The 18477-nt window shown below is 44.7% G+C and overlaps 1 protein-coding gene across 1 annotated transcript in view; it reads left to right on the plus strand.

Annotated features, from left to right (window-relative positions):
* The window catches only part of adcy9 (adenylate cyclase 9), a 65860-nt gene that overhangs the window by 36608 nt on the left and 10775 nt on the right, over positions 1–18477 (plus strand). Inside the window, 3 exon segments of the mRNA XM_064961846.1 lie at positions 13335–13552; positions 13714–13994; positions 17482–17584. Coding sequence (XP_064817918.1) covers positions 13335–13552; positions 13714–13994; positions 17482–17584 — 602 coding nt within the window.

An 18477-nucleotide genomic window follows, 5' to 3' on the forward strand; every position in this document is an offset into this window, starting at 1 on the left:
CAGGTCCCCCGTGATACAAGTCAGTATTCAACGTCCATCCATGTCTGGGGACGTCGAGAGATGAGGTGGGAACCGGCCACTAGGGGCAACAGTGAGCAATGTTACCTTCAAGTAGGTTTCGGTGTTGTGGGCGGGGATGAAAGATGGGCATAAGCATCTGCATCTGGTGGAAAAGGTTTTGTGTCCGAATCCAGCGACAGAAAGTAGCTTTTTCAATTTTTGTTTTAAGCCCAAACTTTAAACCTTACCTTAACCCTTACCTTAAACCTCTTGATTCTCCCCATCCCGGATCCGGGATCGTGAATAAAGCCTCAGGCTCATTAGCATAACGCAACGTTAACAATTTCTGAAAATCACAAATAAAATGAAAATAATGCGCCTGCTCTCAAGCTTAGCCTTTTCTTAACAACACTGTCATCTCAGATTTTCAAAATATGCTTTTGAACCATAGCAAATCACTAATTTGTGTAAGAGTATGCTAGGCTAGCTTAGCATTTTGAGTAGCATTTAGCACGCAACATTTTCACAAAAACCAGATAACCAAATAAATAAAATCATTTACCTTTGAAGAGCTTCGGATGTTTTCAATGAGGAGACTCTCAGTTACATAGCAAATGTTCAGTTTTTCCTGAAAGAATCTTTGTGTAGGAGAAATCGCTCCGTTTTGTACATCACATTTGGCTACCGAAACGAACCGAAAATTCAGTCACCAAAACGTCAAACCTTTTCCGAATTAACTCCATAATATTGACCGAAACATGGCAAACGTTGTTTGGAATCAATCCTCAAGGTGTTTTCTCACATATCTCTTCATTGATATGCAGTTCGTGGAAGCCTGCTTTCCCCTCAGAATCGCATGGAAAAATACCAGCAGCTGAAAAAGACGCACCAATTTCGACGGAGGACACCGGGCGGACACCTGGAAAATGTAGTCTCTTATGGTCAATCTTCCAATGATATGCCTACAAATACGTCACAATGCTGCAGACACCTTGGGGAAATGACAGAAAGGGCAGGCTCATTCCTCTCGCATTCACAGCCATATAAGGAGACAATGGAAAACGGAGCCTCAAAAATCCTGCTGGTTTCCTGGATGCCGTTTCATCTTGGTTTTGCCTGTAGCTCCCGTTCTAGGGCACCCACAGAGAATATCTTTGCAGTTCTGGAAACGTCAGAGTGTTTTCTTTCCACAGCTATCAATTATATGCATAGTCGAGCATCTTTTTGTGACAAAATATTGTGCTTAAAATGGGCACGTCTTTTTATCCAAAAATGAAATAGCGCCCCCATAGCATCAAGAGGTTATTAACTTAAGAATAAAGACTTTGAAATTTGACGTTTGGAACAACTTTGAAATTTGACATTTGACATTTTCTGACATGAGACTGAGAGATCTGGTAGCTGAAAACAGCCTATTGCACAAAAATATAAACGCAACATGCAACAATTACAGTTCATATAAGGAAAGCAGGCAATTTAAATAAATAAATTAGGCCCTAATCTATGGATTCCACATTACTGGGAATACAGATATACATCTGTTGGTTACAGATACCCCCCCCAAAAAAAACAAAACAGTCAGTATCTGGTGTGGTGTGACCACCATTTGCCTCTCCTTCTCATAGAGTTGATTAGGCTGTTGATTGTGGCCCACTTGATTGTTGTCCCACTCCTCTTCAATGGCTGTGCGAAGTTGCTGGATTTTGGCGGAAACTGGAACACGCTGTCGTACACATCGATCTGGAATAACCAGACATGGTTGAGTATGATGAGTATGAGTATGCAGTATGAGTATGCAGTATGAGCATGCAGTATGAGCATGCAGTATGAGTATGCAGTATGAGTATGCAGTATGAGCATGCAGTATGAGCATGCAGTATGAGCCTGGGCTCGAACCCAGAGTCTTAGTGCCTTAGACCACTGCGCCACCAGGGAGGCCGAACTGGGACATTTTCAGCTTCCAGGAATTGTGTACAGATCCTTGGGGCCGTGCATTATCATGCTGAAACATGAGGTGATGACTGCGGATAAATGGCACGACAATGGGCCTCAGGCTCTCATCATGGTATCTCTGTGCATTCAAACTGACATCGATAAAATGCAATTGTGTTCGTTGTCCATGGCTTATGCCTGCCCATACCATAACCCCACTGCCACCATGGGGCACTCTGTTCACAACGTTGGCATCAGCAAACCACTCGCCCACACGATGCCATACACGGCCATTTTTAAATATTTTCTATTTTATTTAACTAGGCAAGTCAGTTAAGAACATTGTCCTGCTGGAAAAAACTATCCTCAGTTGGGGAACATTGTCAGAGCAGAAGGAAGCAAGTTTTCTTCCAGGACAATCTTGTACGTGGCCTGATTCATGAGTCCTTCACAAAGACAAATCTGCCCGATTCCTTGCTGAAGCACCCCCAGATCATCACTGATCCTCCACCAAATTTCACAGTGGGTGCGAGACACTGTGGCTTGAAGGCCTCTCCAGGTCTCGCACCCACTGTGACATTTGGTTGTCCTGGAAGAAAACGTGCTTCCTTCTGCACTGACAATGTTCCCCAACGCTGAGGATTCATACTTAGGCAGCCTGTTTTGCCACCTTAGTTGTGGGTAGTTGTCCTTGTATTGTTGCTGTAGAACCCTACAAGGCTGTATGTTTTGTTGGTTCTCTTGTTTTTTTAAAGAATATGATTAACCTACCCCACGCTGCATCTTGGTCCAATTCTTCAGACGATTGTTACAGGTTGTGTTTACAATGGTGTTTGATCTTCACTGGTTGCCCTTTTCTTGTGGCAACGGGTCACAAATCTTGCTGCTGTGATGGCACACTGTGGTATTTCACCCAGTAGATATGGGACTTTATCATAATCGGGTTTGTTTTTGAATTCTTTGTGGATCTGTATAATCTGGGGGAAATATGGGTCTCTAATATGGTCATACATTAGGCAGGAGGTTATGAAGTGCAGCTCAGTTTCCACCTCATTTTGTGGGCAGTGAGCACATAGCCTGTTTTCTCTTGAGAGCCAGGTCTGCCTACGGCAGCCTTTCTCAATAGCAAGGCTATGCTCACTGAGTCTGGACATAGTCAAAGCTTTCCTTCATTTTGGGTCTGTCCCAGTAGTCAGGTATTCTGCCACTGTGTGCTCTCTGTTTAGGGCCAAATAGCATTCTAGTTTGCTCTGTGTTTTTGTTAATTACTTGACACATTGGAAATAATTACCTTTTTGTTTTGTTATGATATATGGTTGGGTCTAATTGCGTTGCTGTCCTGGGGTTCTGTTTGTGAACAGTGCCCCAGGACCGGCTTGCATAGGGGACCCTTTTCCAAGTCCATCTCTCTGTAGGTGATGGCTTTGTTATGGAAGGTTTGGGAAGGTTGTTGTAGAATTTAACGTCTCTGGATTTTGATAATTAGCGGGTATCAGCCTAATTCTGCTCTGCATGCATTATTTGGTGTTTTACTGAGGATATTTTTGCAAAATTTTGCAAGCAGAGTCTCAATTTGGTGTTTGTCCCATTTTGTGAATTCTTGGTTGGTGAGCGGACCCCAGACCTCGCAACCATAAAGGGCAATGGGTTCTAGAACTGATTCAAGTATTTTTAGATCCTCATTGGTATGTCAAATTGTATGTTCCTTTTGATGGCATGGAATACCCTTCTTGCCTTGTCTCTCAGATCGTTCACAGCTTTGTGGAAGTTACCTGTGGCGCTGATGTTTAGGCCGAGGTATGTAGAGTTTTTTTGTGTGTTCTAGGGCAACGGTGTCTAGATGTAATTTGTATTTGTGGTCCTGGCAACTGGACCTTTTTTGAACACCATTATTTTGGTCTTACTGAGATTTATCAAATCAAATCAAATCAAATTTTATTTGTCACATACACATGGTTAGCAGATGTTAATGCGAGTGTAGTGAAATGCTTGTGCTTCTAGTTCCGACAATGCAGTAATAACCAACAAGTAATCTAACTAACAATTCCTAATCTACTGTCTTATACACAAGGGATAAAGGGGATAAAGAATATGTACATAAGGATATATGAATGAGTGATGGTACAGAGCAGCATAGGCAAGATACAGTAGATGGTATCGAGTACAGTATATACATATGAGATGAGTATGTAAACAAAGTGGCATAGTTAAAGTGGCTAGTGATACATGTATTACATAAGGATGCAGTCGGTGATATAGAGTACAGTATATACGTATGCATATGAGATGAATAATGTAGGGTAAGTAACATTATATAAGGTAGCATTGTTTAAAGTGGCTAGTGATATATTTACATCATTTCCCATCAATTCCCATTATTAAAGTGGCTGGAGTTGAGTCAGTGTCAGTGTGTTGGCAGCAGCCACTCAATGTTAGTGGTGGCTGTTTAACAGTCTGATGGCCTTGAGATAGAAGCTGTTTTTCAGTCTCTCGGTCCCAGCTTTGATGCACCTGTACTGACCTCGCCTTCTGGATGATAGCGGGGTGAACAGGCAGTGGCTCGGGTGGTAGATGTCCTTGATGATCTTTATGGCCTTCCTGTAACATCGGGTGGTGTAGGTGTCCTGGAGGGCAGGTAGTTTGCCCCCGATGATGCGTTGTGCAGACCTCACTACCCTCTGGAGAGCCTTACGGTTGAGGGCGGAGCAGTTGCCGTACCAGGCGGTGATACAGCCCGCCAAGATGCTCTCGATTGTGCATCTGTAGAAGTTTGTGAGTGCTTTTGGTGACAAGCTGAATTTCTTCAGCCTCCTGAGGTTGAAGAGGCGCTGCTGCGCCTTCTTCACGATGCTGTCTGTGTGAGTGGACCAATTCAGTTTGTCTGTGATGTGTATGCCGAGGAACTTAAAACTTGCTACTCTCTCCACTACTGTTCCATCGATGTGGATAGGGGGTGTTCCTTAGCTGTTTCCTGAAGTCCACAATCATCTCCTTAGTTTTGTTGACGTTGAGTGTGAGGTTATTTTCCTGACACCACACTCCGAGGGCCCTCACCTCCTCCCTGTAGGCCGTCTCGTTGTTGTTGGTAATCAAGCCTACCACTGTTGTGTCGTCCGCAAACTTGATGATTGAGTTGGAGGCGTGCGTGGCCACGCAGTCGTGGGTGAACAGGGAGTACAGGAGAGGGCTCAGAACGCACCCTTGTGGGGCCCCAGTGTTGAGGATCAGCGGGGAGGAGATGTTGTTACCTACCCTCACCACCTGGTGGCGGCCCGTCAGGAAGTCCAGTACCCAGTTGCACAGGGCTGGGTCGAGACCCAGGGTCTCGAGCTTGATGACGAGCTTGGAGGGTACTATGGTGTTGAATGCCGAGCTGTAGTCGATGAACAGCATTCTCACATAGGTATTCCTCTTGTCCAGATGGGTTAGGGCAGTGTGCAGTGTGGTTGAGATTGCATCGTCTGTGGACCTATTTGAGCGGTAAGCAAATTGGAGTGGGTCTAGGGTGTCAGGTAGGGTGGAGGTGATATGATCCATGACTAGTCTCTCAAAGCACTTCATGATGACGGAAGTGAGTGCTACGGGGCGGTAGTCATTTAGCTCAGTTACCTTAGCTTTCTTGGGAACAGGAACGATGGTGGCCCTCTTGAAGCATGTGGGAACAGCAGACTGGTATAGGGATTGATTGAATATGTCCGTAAACACAACAGCCAGCTGGTCTGCGCATGCTCTGAGGGCGCGGCTGGGGATGCCGTCTGGGCCTGCAGCCTTGCGAGGGTTAACACGTTTAAATGTTTTACTCACCTCGGCTGCAGTGAAGGAGAGACCGCATTTTTCCGTTGCAGGCAGTGTCAGTGGCACTGTATTGTCCTCAAAGCGGGCATAAAAGTTATTTAGTCTGCCTGGGAGCAAGACATCCTGGTCCGTGACTGGGCTGGATTTCTTCCTGTAGTCCGTGATTGACTGTAGACCCTGCCACATGCCTCTTGTGTCTGAGCCGTTGAATTGGGATTCTACTTTGTCTCTGTACTGACGCTTAGCTTGTTTGATAGCCTTACGGAGGGAATAGCTGCATTGTTTGTATTCAGTCATGATACCAGACACCTTGCCCTGATTGAAAGCAGTGGTTCGCGCTTTCAGTTTCACACGAATGCTGCCATCAATCCAAGGTTTCTGGTTAGGGAATGTTTTAATCGTTGCTATGGGAACGACATCTTCAACGCACGTTCTAATGAACTCGCACACCGAATCAGCGTATTCGTCAATGTTGTTATTTGACGCAATACGAAACATGTCCCAGTCCACGTGATGGAAGCAGTCTTGGAGTGTGGAGTCAGCTTGGTCGGACCAGCGTTGGACAGACCTCAGCGTGGGAGCTTCTTTTTTTAGCTTTTGTCTGTAGGCAGGTATCAGCAAAATGGAGTCGTGGTCAGCTTTTCCGAAAGGGGGGCGGGGCAGGGCCTTATATGCGTTGCGGAAGTTAGAGTAACAGTGATCCAAGGTTTTTCCGCCCCTGGTTGCGCAATCGATATGCTGATAAAATTTAGGGAGTCTTGTTTTCAGATTAGCCTTGTTAAAATCCCCAACAACGATGAATGCAGCCTCCGGATAAATGGTTTCCAGTTTGCAAAGAGTTAAATAAAGTTCGTTCAGAGCCATCGATGTGTCTGCTTGGGGGGATATATACGGCTGTGATTATAATCGAAGAGAATTCTCTTGGTAGGTAATGCGGTCTACATTTGATTGTGAGGAATTCTAAATCAGGTGAACAGAAGGATTTGAGTTCCTGTATGTTTCTTTCATCGCACCATGCCTCGTTAGCCATAAGGCATACACCCCCACCCCTCTTCTTACCAGAAAGGTGTTTGTTTCTGTCGGCACGATGCGTGGAGAAACCCGTTGGCTGCACCGCTTCGGATAGCGTCTCTCCAGTGAGCCATGTTTCCGTGAAGCACAGAACGTTACAGTCTCTGATGTCCCTCTGGAATGCTACCCTTGCTCGGATTTCATCAACCTTGTTGTCAAGAGACTGGACATTGGCAAGAAGAATGCTAGGAAGTGGGGCACGATGTGCCCGTCTCCGTAGTCTGACCAGAAGACCGCTACGTTTCCCTCTTTTTCGGAGTCGTTTTTTGGTGTCGCTGCATGCGATCCATTCCGTTGTCCTGTTTGTAAGGCAGAACACAGGATCCGCGTCGCGAAAAACATATTCTTGGTCGTACTGATGGTGAGTTGACGCTGATCTTATATACAGTAGTTCTTCTCGGCTGTATGTAATGAAACCTAAGATGACCTGGGGTACTAATGTAAGAAATAACACGTAAAAAAACAAAAAACTGCATAGTTTCCTAGGAACGCGAAGCGAGGCGGCCATCTCTGTCGGCGCCGGAAGTATGTGTGTAGAAAGAGTGTTACTGTCAGGGCTCAGGTCTGGCAGAAGATCTAGGTGCTGCTGTAGGCCCTCCTTGGTTCTATCATCTCTCACACACAAACACAGACATAAATACACACTCCTTCTCTTTCTACTCTCTCTCTCTCTCTCTCTCTCTCTCTCTCTCTCTCTCTCTCTCTCTCTCACACTCTTGCACACACACTCCCTTTTCTTGCAGCACACTCCCTTTTCTTGCAGTACATTGTTTTGATAAAATCCACTCATCTCTGATCATCTCTGATCCCCATGTCCTGCCTCAGTAAACATAGACAGTTGGTAACAAGACCACTGTAAGAGTGTGTGCTGTGTTGCCCACTGTTATACAACTTTCCATTCACTTCCTCTTGCTGTTTCTCACACTGTGGTGTCCTTCCCCCCTGTTCACTGGCCCGCACACATACATACATACATACATACATACATACATACATACATACATACATACATACATACACACACACACACACACACACACACACACACACACACACACACACACACACACACACACACACACACACACACACACACACACACGCAGAGACACATGCAGAGACAGACAGATACACATGCATAGACAGACAGACAGACACACACACACACACATGAAGAGACTTACAGACACGCAGAGACCGACAGACAGACAGACACGTAGAGACAGACACATACATGCAGACAGACAGACACATACATGCAGAGACAGACAGACAGACAGACAGACAGACAGACAGACAGACAGACACATACATGCAGACACATATATGCAGAGACAGACAGACAGACACATACATGCAGAGACAGACAGACACATACATGCAGACAGACAGACAGACACATACATGCAGAGACAGTCAGACAGACAGACAGACAGACAGACAGACAGACAGACAGACAGACACATACATGCAGAGACAGACAGACACATACATGCAGAGACAGACAGACAGACAGACAGACACATACATGCAGAGACAGACAGACACAGACATGCAGAGACAGACAGACACAGACAGACAGACAGACAGACAGACACAGACAGACAGACAGACATGCAGAGACAGACAGACAGACATGCAGAGACAGACAGACAGACAGACATGCAGAGACAGACAGACACATACATGCAGAGACAGACAGACACAGACATGCAGAGACAGACAGACAGAGACAGACAGACATGCAGAGACAGACAGACAGACAGACAGACAGACAGACAGACAGACATGACAGAGACAGACAGACAGACATGCAGAGACAGACAGACAGACATGCAGAGACTGACAGACAGACATGCAGAGACAGACAGACAGACATGCAGAGACGGACAGACAGACATGCAGAGACAGACAGACAGACAGACAGACAGACATGCAGAGACAGACATGCAGAGACAGACAGACAGACATATACATGCAGAGACAGACAGACAGACATGCAGAGACAGACAGACAGACATGCAGAAACAGACAGACAGACATGCAGAGACAGACAGACAGACATGCAGAGACAGACAGACAGACATATACATGCAGAGACAGACAGACAGACAGCATACATGCAGAGACAGACAGACACATACATGCAGAGACAGACAGACATACATGCAGAGACAGACAGACAGACATGCAGAGACAGACAGACAGACAGACACAGAGATGCAGAGACAGACAGACACATACATGCAGAGACAGACAGACAGACAGACAGACAGACAGACAGACAGACAGACAGACATGCAGAGACAGACAGACAGACAAATACATGCAGAGACAGACAGACATACATATACATGCAGAGACAGACAGACACATACATGCAGAGACAGACAGACACATACAGTGCCTTGCGAAAGTATTCGGCCCCCTTGAACTTTGCGACCTTTTGCCACATTTCAGGCTTCAAACATAAAGATATAAAATTGTATTTTTTTGTATTTTTTTGTGAAGACTTCAAACATAAAGAATCAACAACAAGTGGGACACAATCATGAAGAGGAACGACATTTATTGGATATTTCAAACTTTTTTAACAAATCAAAAACTGAAAAATTGGGTGTGCAAAATTATTCAGCCCCCTTAAGTTAATACTTTGTAGCACCACCTTTTGCTGCGAATACAGCTGTAAGTCGCTTGGGGTATGTCTCTATCAGTTTTTTATTTATTTATTTATTTATTTAACCAGGCAAGTCAGTTAAAACAAATTCTTATTTACAATGGCGGCCAAACCCTAACACGGACGACGCTGGGCCAATTGTGTGCCGCCCTATGGGACTCCCAATCACGGCCGGTTGTGATACAGCCTGGAATCGAATCAGGGTCTGTAGGGATCCCCCTAGCACTGAGATGCAGTGCCTTAGAATGCTGCGCCACTTGGGAGCCCCAACCCCTCTGAATCAGAGAGGTTGTGAGAGAGAGATGCAAGAGAGAGATGTAGAGAGACAGAGTTCCCTTTTGTACTTCAACCATTTGCACATTGTTACAACACTGTATATATACATTAAATGACATTTGTAATGTCTTTATTCTTTTGGAACTTCTGTGAGGGTAATGTTTACTGTTCATTTTTATTGTTTATTTCACTTTTGTATATTATCTACTTCACTAGCTTTGGCAATGTTAACATATATTTCCTATGACAATAAAGCCCCTTGAATTGAATTGAGTTAGAGAGACCGGGAAATGAGATAAGAGCACTTCTTCTTATGGTGGTTTGTCTGCCAATGGAAGTGGTAGAGTGAAAGGAAGGAGAGAGAGAGAAAGATAGATAGTGATGGAAGAAAGTGAGTGATGGAGGGAGAAACTTAAAGACAGAAGAGATGAATGGGCTCTCAGCCTTGGTGATTCTAAAAGACACGGAGAGAAATAGAGAAGCACAATATGAGTGTGTGACTCACTCAGTAAAGAGCTAGTGCAAACACACACACACACACACATACACAAACTCATACGTACAAACTGACGTACACACACTTATACATGAGCTGACTAATATACAGATCAAATACACTCACAGCAAAGGCTGACACATCACACGTAGCTAGATACATCTTTTATGTGTGTTTATCTGAAACATATTCACAGACACACACTTTTCATAAAAACATATTCAGAGAACTTTTGCATTAGTGCAGGAACTGCAAACTAGTTCCTAGAAAGATTTATTTTTAATTACATTTTTTAAAACATTTATCCTATTTGCTTACAATCCCCTGAGCTTCCACTGTGTTTCGATTATGAGAGCTAGCCTAGCGAGCATCATTAATGTTGAACAATGAGAGAACTAGCTAACCTAGCCTAGTATTGGCTGTGTTTGAATTGTGAGACATCAATCTAGCCTGGCTAGCATTTCATTTTGAACTGTGAGAGCGGTTAGCTAACCTATTCTAGCATTGTGTTTGAACTGTGAGAGCGGTGAGCTAACCTATTCTAGCATTGTGTTTGAACTGTGAGAGCGGTTAGCTAACCTATTCTAGCATTGTGTTTGAACTGTGAGAGCGGTTAGCTAACCTATTCTAGCATTGTGTTTGAACTGTGAGAGCGGTTAGCTAACCTATTCTAGCATTGTGTTTGAACTGTGAGTTAGCTATTCTAGCATTGTGTTTGGTTAGCATTGTGTTTAACCTATTCATTGTGTTTAGCATTGTGTTTGAACTGTGAGAGCGGTTAGCTAACCTATTCTAGCATTGTGTTTGAACTGTGAGAGCGGTTAGCTAACCTATTCTAGCATTGTGTTTGAACTGTGAGAGCACTTGCTAGCCTAGTTAGTACAAGCTCTTAGTATAAGCTCTTTTTGAACTTGCCTAACATTAGTCATGTTTAAAATTATGAGAGCCTTGCTAGTATTAGCTGTATATGATACCTTTATCTAGCCCAACTAGCTTTAGCGTGTTTGAACAGGCTGATACCAGCTGGCCGTTGGCCACTTCTAGTAATCCAGTGTTTGTGTATTTCCTTGTTTGCCCCACAGCATTGTTAAAGGAAAGATGACTATGTTACAAAACTCATCATGCCAGTTGTATTTCTGCCAGCTTGAATGGCAATAGCTCAGATACACATGAAAACATTAAATGACCCCTGTAATCGATAAAACATCATTCAGAGCTGCACAAAAACTACATAACATTCAAAATTGGTGGATCTTTCCTTTAAATGGCAATTCCGCCACTTTTCAACCTCATATTCATTATCTCCAGCACAATACCAGTGTCTCCACATATGTGAAAACGGCACGTTTCAATGATCTGTGGTTAAAAAATAAGAAGAAAGGTCCTCATGCATCTCTGTGACATTATCTTTCTTTTGATGATGTCATCAGATATAACATTTTTCCCATATACACTGGCATTGTGCTGGCGATGATGAAAATGAGGTTGAAAAGTGGTGGAATTGCCCTTTAACTCCGCCACTACTGTCTCTGGTGTTGTGCAAACACACTGTGATACACCACAGCTTATATTACTGTCTCTCTCTGTCTGTCGGCAGGTCTGACTGACTGACTGACTGTCTGTCGGCAGGTCTGACTGACTGACTGACTGACTGACTGACTGTCTGTCGGCAGGTCTGACTGACTGACTGACTGACTGACTGTCTATCGGCAGGTCTGACTGACTGACTGACTGTCTGTCGGCAGGTCTGAATCACTGACTGACTGACTGTCTATCGGCAGGTCTGACTGACTGACTGACTGTCTGTCGGCAGGTCTGACTGACTGACTGACTGACTGTCTGTCGGCAGGTCTGACTGACTGACTGACTGACTGTCTGTCGGCAGGTCTGACTGACTGACTGACTGTCTGTCGGCAGGTCTGAATCACTGACTGACTGACTGTCTATCGGCAGGTCTGACTGACTGACTGACTGTCTATCGGCAGGTCTGACTGACTGACTGACTGACTGTCTATCGGCAGGTCTGACTGACTGACTGACTGTCTATCGGCAGGTCTGACTGACTGACTGACTGTCTGTCGGCAGGTCTGACTGACTGACTGTCTGTCGGCAGGTCTGAATCACTGACTGACTGACTAACTAACTGTCTGACTGTCGGACTGCACAGTGCAACTGACTGGACTGACTGTCTATGGGCAGGTCTGACTGTTGTGGTGATTGTCTGTGTATTGTTAAGGTGTGTTATGGTGACTGTCTATTATTAAGGTGTGTGTTATGGTGGTTGACTGTATTATTCGGCAGGTCTGTGTGACTGTGGTGATTGTCTGTGTATTATTCAGTGTCTGAATCACTGACTGGAGGTTGTCCTGTATTATTCAGTGTGTGTGATGGTGTGTTATGGTGGTTGTCTGTGTATTGATTCAGTGTTATGGGGGTTGTCTGTGTTATATGGGGTTGTCTGTGTATTATTCAGCATGTGTGTGTGTTAGGACATCCTGTCTGTGCCCCCACATTGCCCTCATGTGTGGTGGGGGTTGTCTGTGTATTATTCAGTGTGTGTGTTAGGAGGGGTGGTTGATCAGGATGTATTATTCAGTGTGTGTGTTATGGTGGTTGTCTGTGTATTATTCAGTGTGTGTGTTATGGTGGTTGTCTGTGTATTATTCAGTGTGTGTGTTATGGTGGTTGTCTGTGTATTATTCAGTGTGTGTGTTATGGTGGTTGTCTGTGATGGCCAGCCAGGGCTAAACCCTGACCCTGAACCAGTTTCATATTAAAGTTGGGAGATAGTAGTGGCTTTAGTGGAATGATTGACGGTCTAAAGCTGTATTCAGTGTGTGTGTTATGGTGATGTCATCAAGGAGGACAGGTTATGGTGGTTTATTTGTCTGTGTATTGTTAAGTGTGTGTGTTATGGGGGTTGTGTATTATTAAGTGTGTGTGTTATGGGGGTTGTGTATTATTAAGTGTGTGTGTTATGGTGGTTGTGTATTATTAAGTGTGTGTGTTATGGTGGTTGTGTATTATTCAGTGTGTGTGTTATGGTGGTTATCTGTGTATTATTCAGTGTGTGTTTCCCCTGTGCAGGGATGAAGACCTACCTGATCTCAGGGAGGAAGTTAGAGCATGCTCAGTGTGGTTGCTCTCAGGACATCCTGACCCCGTGCCCTCGCCCCCACACCTCTGCCCTCATGCCTGGGGGGGCTGCTTCCCTCTGTGTGTCCTGCACTGTGAATGGGGAGCAGACAGATGAGGGGGCTGGACTCAATGGATGCCAGGATGAACATAAGACTAACAGCGCCAAGGTAGATCACATGCCTATCCTGGCACGCAACGACACATCCACACACACACACTAACAACACACTCCTGTTCCAACGTAGCTTACCACACACCTAGTAATAACACACACCTGCACCACACACTTATATAACACACATCCCTCTCTCGCCTTCTTCTTCTGTAGTTTACTCCAGGCTGCAGCCCCAGGGCTCTGAATGGCATTCTCAGTCCTCCACTGGAGGACTCGGTGATGGCCAGCCAGAGCTCTCTATGTGACATGCTTCAGGAGAAAGAAAAGAAGACCAGTACGGGCACAGGGACGGGTACCAGCCTGGGTATGGGGGGTCCAGGAGGGGCGGGACCGGGGGGCACAGGCATGGACCACTCCGCCCTCATCCCGCTACGCTCCAAGAACTTCAGGGAGAAGAGTGACGTCCATTTTGTTGATGTCATCAAGGAGGACAGGTGAGGACCGGAGGGAGTATGATGGCTTTTGGCTTTACTTATGAACTGTTTTGAGTTCAGTACATCTAAATAACGTAGATCAGAGTTCAGTCATAAACCCTGACCCTGAACCAGTTTAGAGGGGCATATTAAAGTTGGGAGATAGTAGGTGGCTTTAGTGGAATGATTGACGGTCTAAAGCTGACGCTGGACTAGTTGATAGGACTAGTTGTTATTTACTACTGCACTGTTGTTAGATAGTACTGCACTGCTGTTAGATATTACTGCACTGTTGTTAGATACTACTGCACTGTTGTTAGATACTACTGCACTGTTGTTAGATACTACTGCACTGTTGTTAGATACTACTGCACTGTTGTTAGATACTACTGCACTGCTGTTAGATACTACTGCACTGTTGTTAGATACTACTGCACTGTTGTTAGATACTACTGCACTGATGTTAGATACTACTGCACTGTTGTTAGATACTACTGCACTGCTGTTAGATACTACTGCACTGTTAGATACTACTGCACTGTTGTTAGATACTACTGCACTGTTAGATACTACTGCAGATACTACTGCACTGTTGTTAGATACTACTGCACTGTTAGATACTACTGCACTGTTGTTAGATACTACTGCACTGTTAGATACTACTGCACTGTTAGATACTACTGCACTGCTGTTAGATACTACTGCACTGTTGTTAGATACTACTGCACTGCTGTTATTTACTACTGCACTGTTGTTAGATACTACTGCACTGCTGTTAGATACTACTGCACTGTTAGATACTACTGCACTGCTGTTAGATACTACTGCACTGTTGTTAGATACTACTGCACTGTTAGATACTACTGCACTGTTGTTAGATACTACTGCACTGTTGTTAGATACTACTGCACTGTTGTTAGATACTACTGCACTGTTGTTAGATACTACTGCACTGTTAGATACTACTGCACTGTTGTTAGATACTACTGCACTGTTAGATACTACTGCACTGCTGTTAGATACTACTGCACTGTTGTTAGATACTACTGCACTGTTGTTAGATACTACTGCACTGTTAGATACTACTGCACTGTTGTTAGATACTACTGCACTGCTGTTAGATACTACTGCACTGTTGTTAGATACTACTGCACTGTTGTTAGTACTGCACTGCTGTTAGATACTACTGCACTGTTGTTAGATACTACTGCACTGCTGTTAGATACTACTGCACTGTTGTTAGATACTACTGCACTGTTGTTAGATACTACTGCACTGTTGTTAGATACTACTGCACTGTTGTTAGATACTACTGCACTGTTGTTAGATACTACTGCACTGCTGTTAGATACTACTGCACTGCTGTTAGATAGTACTGCACTGTTAGATACTACTCACTGTTAGCTACTACTGCACTGTTTTTAGATACTACTGCACTGTTGTTAGATACTACTGCACTGTTAGATACTACTCACTGTTAGATACTACTGCACTGATGTTAGATACTACTGCACTGTTGTTAGATACTACTGCACTGCTGTTAGATACTATAGAGGTAGATATGTATAGGGGTAAACATACTATATACAGGGTCAGTACCATATTATAACATACAGGGATACTGGATCTATAGAGGTAGATATGTATAGGGGTAAACATACTATATACAGGGTCAGTACCATATTATAATGTACAGGGATACTGGATCTATAGAGGTAGATATGTATAGGGGTAAACATACTATATACAGGGTCAGTACCATATTATAATGTACAGGGATACTGGATCTATAGAGGTAGATATGTATAGGGGTAAACATACTATATACAGGGTCAGTACCATATTATAATGTACAGGGACACTGGATCTATAGAGGTAGATATGTATAGGGGTAAGGTGACTAGGCATCTGGATATATGATTAACAGAGTAGCCATATTATGAAGATTGCAGGGATACTGGATCTATAGAGGTAGATATGTTTGTGTGTGGTAAACATACTATATACAGGGTGTGTGTACCATATTATAAGTCAGTATAGATGTGTGTGCATGTTATGTGTTTGTTGAGCGTGTCAGTGTGTGTGAGTGTGTTTATAGAGTCAGTATAGATGTGTGTGCATGTTGTGTGTATTGAGTGTGTCAGTGTGAGGGAGTGTGTATAGATTCAGTATAGATGTGTGTGCATGTTATGTGTGTGTTGAGCGTGTGAGTGAGTGTATATTGAGACAGTATAGATGTGTGTGTCAGTGTGAGAGAGTGTACATTGAGACAGTATAGATGTGTGTGTTGAGTGTGTCAGTGTGAGTGAGTGTGTTTATAGAGTCAGTATAGATGTGTGTGTTGAGCGTGTCAGTGAGTGTGTGTATAGAGTCAGTATAGATATATGATTAACAGTGTCAGTGAGTGTGTTTATAAAGTCAGTAAGATGCGTGTGTGTGAGATGAGTGTGTCAGTGTGAGTGAGTGTGTTTATAGAGTCAGTATAGATGTGTGTGTTGAGCGTGTCAGTGTCAGTGTGTAGTATAGATGTGTGTGTTGAGCGTGTGATGTTTATAGAGTCAGTATAGATGTGTGTGTTGAGCGTGTCAGTGTGCGTGAGTGTGTATAGAGTCAGTATAGATGTGTGTGTTGAGCGTGTCAGTGAGTGTGTTTATAGAGTCAGTATAGATGTGTGTGTTGAGCGTGTCAGTGAGTGCGTGAGTGTGTATAGAGTCAGTATAGATGTGTGTGTCAGTGTGAGTGAGTGTGTTTATAGAGTCAGTATAGATGTGTGTGTTGAGTGTGTCAGTGAGTGTGTTTATAGAGTCAGTATAGATGTGTGTGTTTATAGAGTGTGTTGAGCGTGTAGAGTCAGTATAGATAGATCAGTGTGTGTTGAGTCAGTATGATGTGTGCGTGAGTGTGTTTATAGAGTCAGTATAGATGTGTGTGTTGAGCGTGTCAGTGAGTGTGTGTATAGAGTCAGTATAGATGTGTGTGGTGAGTGTGTTTATAGAGTCAGTATAGATGTGTGTGTTGAGCGTGTCAGTGAGTGTGTTTATAGAGTCAGTATAGATGTGTGTGTTGAGCGTGTCAGTGTGCATTGAGACAGTGCAAGAATAAAAATAACTAAAGGGTCAACTTAGACAGACAGATCATCTGTGTAGACATTTGTTAGCTCTTCAGCAGTCTTATGGCTTGGGGATAGAAGCTGTTCAGGAGCCTGTTGGTGTCAGACTTGATACACGGGCACCGCTTGCCGTGCGGAAGCCGAGAGAACAGTCTATGGCCTGGGTGGTTTAGGATTACCAACAGTGGTGATTAGTGTTGACAGCGTATATATTTTAAGTCAGTCACTAAGGGAGGAATCCCAGCTTGAGATGCATGCACTTAACCTCGATGATCACGTAAATAATGCATAGATGTCAATGGATGATTCAAGTCATGCATGCAGAAGTCGAGTTCAAGTTTGGATTCCCCCCTAAAACCCTCTACCTGTCTTTTCCTCAATATATTCTCCTCTTTCAAGTCTGATGAAGGACTACTTCTTCAAGCCTCCCATCAACAAGCTGAGCCTCAACTTCCTGGAGAGACCTCTGGAGACAGCCTACCGCGTCAGCTACCAGGAGGAGGTACACACACCCACACACACACACACACACACACACACACACACACACACCCTATCCGTGTCAGTGAAAGCCGTACTGACCACGTGTTCATACGAAGCCCCCTGCTGGTGTGTATAATATGTTTCAGTTCTAACAGTTTGACCACATAGTAGTGGTAGTAATCTGAACTTTATCTCCTCTCTCTGTCCCTGTGTGGTTCCCCTCTCATCCCAAGTGTCGAACCACCTCTCCCCTTCCTTCCTCCTCTCCTTCTCTCTATGTCTCTGACTACTCTCCCCTCCAGGTGGAGACCCAGGCCCCTGTGCAGACCTTCTCTCTCTGTCTCTGACTACTCTCTCCCCTCCATGTGGAGACCCAGGCCCCTGTGCAGACCTTCTCTCTATGTCTCTGACTACTCTCTCCCCTCCAGGTGGAGACCCAGGCCCCTGTGCAGACCTTCTCTCTATGTCTCTGACTACTCTCTCCCCTCCAGGTGGAGACCCAGGCCCCTGTGCAGACCTTCTCTCTATGTCTCTGACTACTCTCTCCCCTCCAGGTGGAGACCCAGGCCCCTGTGCAGACCTTCTCTCTATGTCTCTGACTACTCTCTCCCCTCCAGGTGGAGACCCAGGCCCCTGTGCAGACCTTCTCTCTATGTCTCTGACTACTCTCTCCCCTCCAGGTGGAGACCCAGGCCCCTGTGCAGACCTTCTCTCTATGTCTCTGACTACTCTCTCCCCTCCAGGTGGAGACCCAGGCCCCTGTGCAGACCTTCTCTCTATGTCTCTGACTACTCTCTCCCCTCCAGGTGGAGACCCAGGCCCCTGTGCAGACCTTCTCTCTATGTCTCTGACTACTCTCCCCTCCAGGTGGAGACCCAGGCCCCTGTGCAGACCTTCTCTCTATGTCTCTGA

This window comes from Oncorhynchus masou, chromosome 5 (assembly GCF_036934945.1).
Source record: "Oncorhynchus masou masou isolate Uvic2021 chromosome 5, UVic_Omas_1.1, whole genome shotgun sequence".
In the NCBI taxonomy this organism is placed as follows: domain Eukaryota; kingdom Metazoa; phylum Chordata; class Actinopteri; order Salmoniformes; family Salmonidae; genus Oncorhynchus; species Oncorhynchus masou.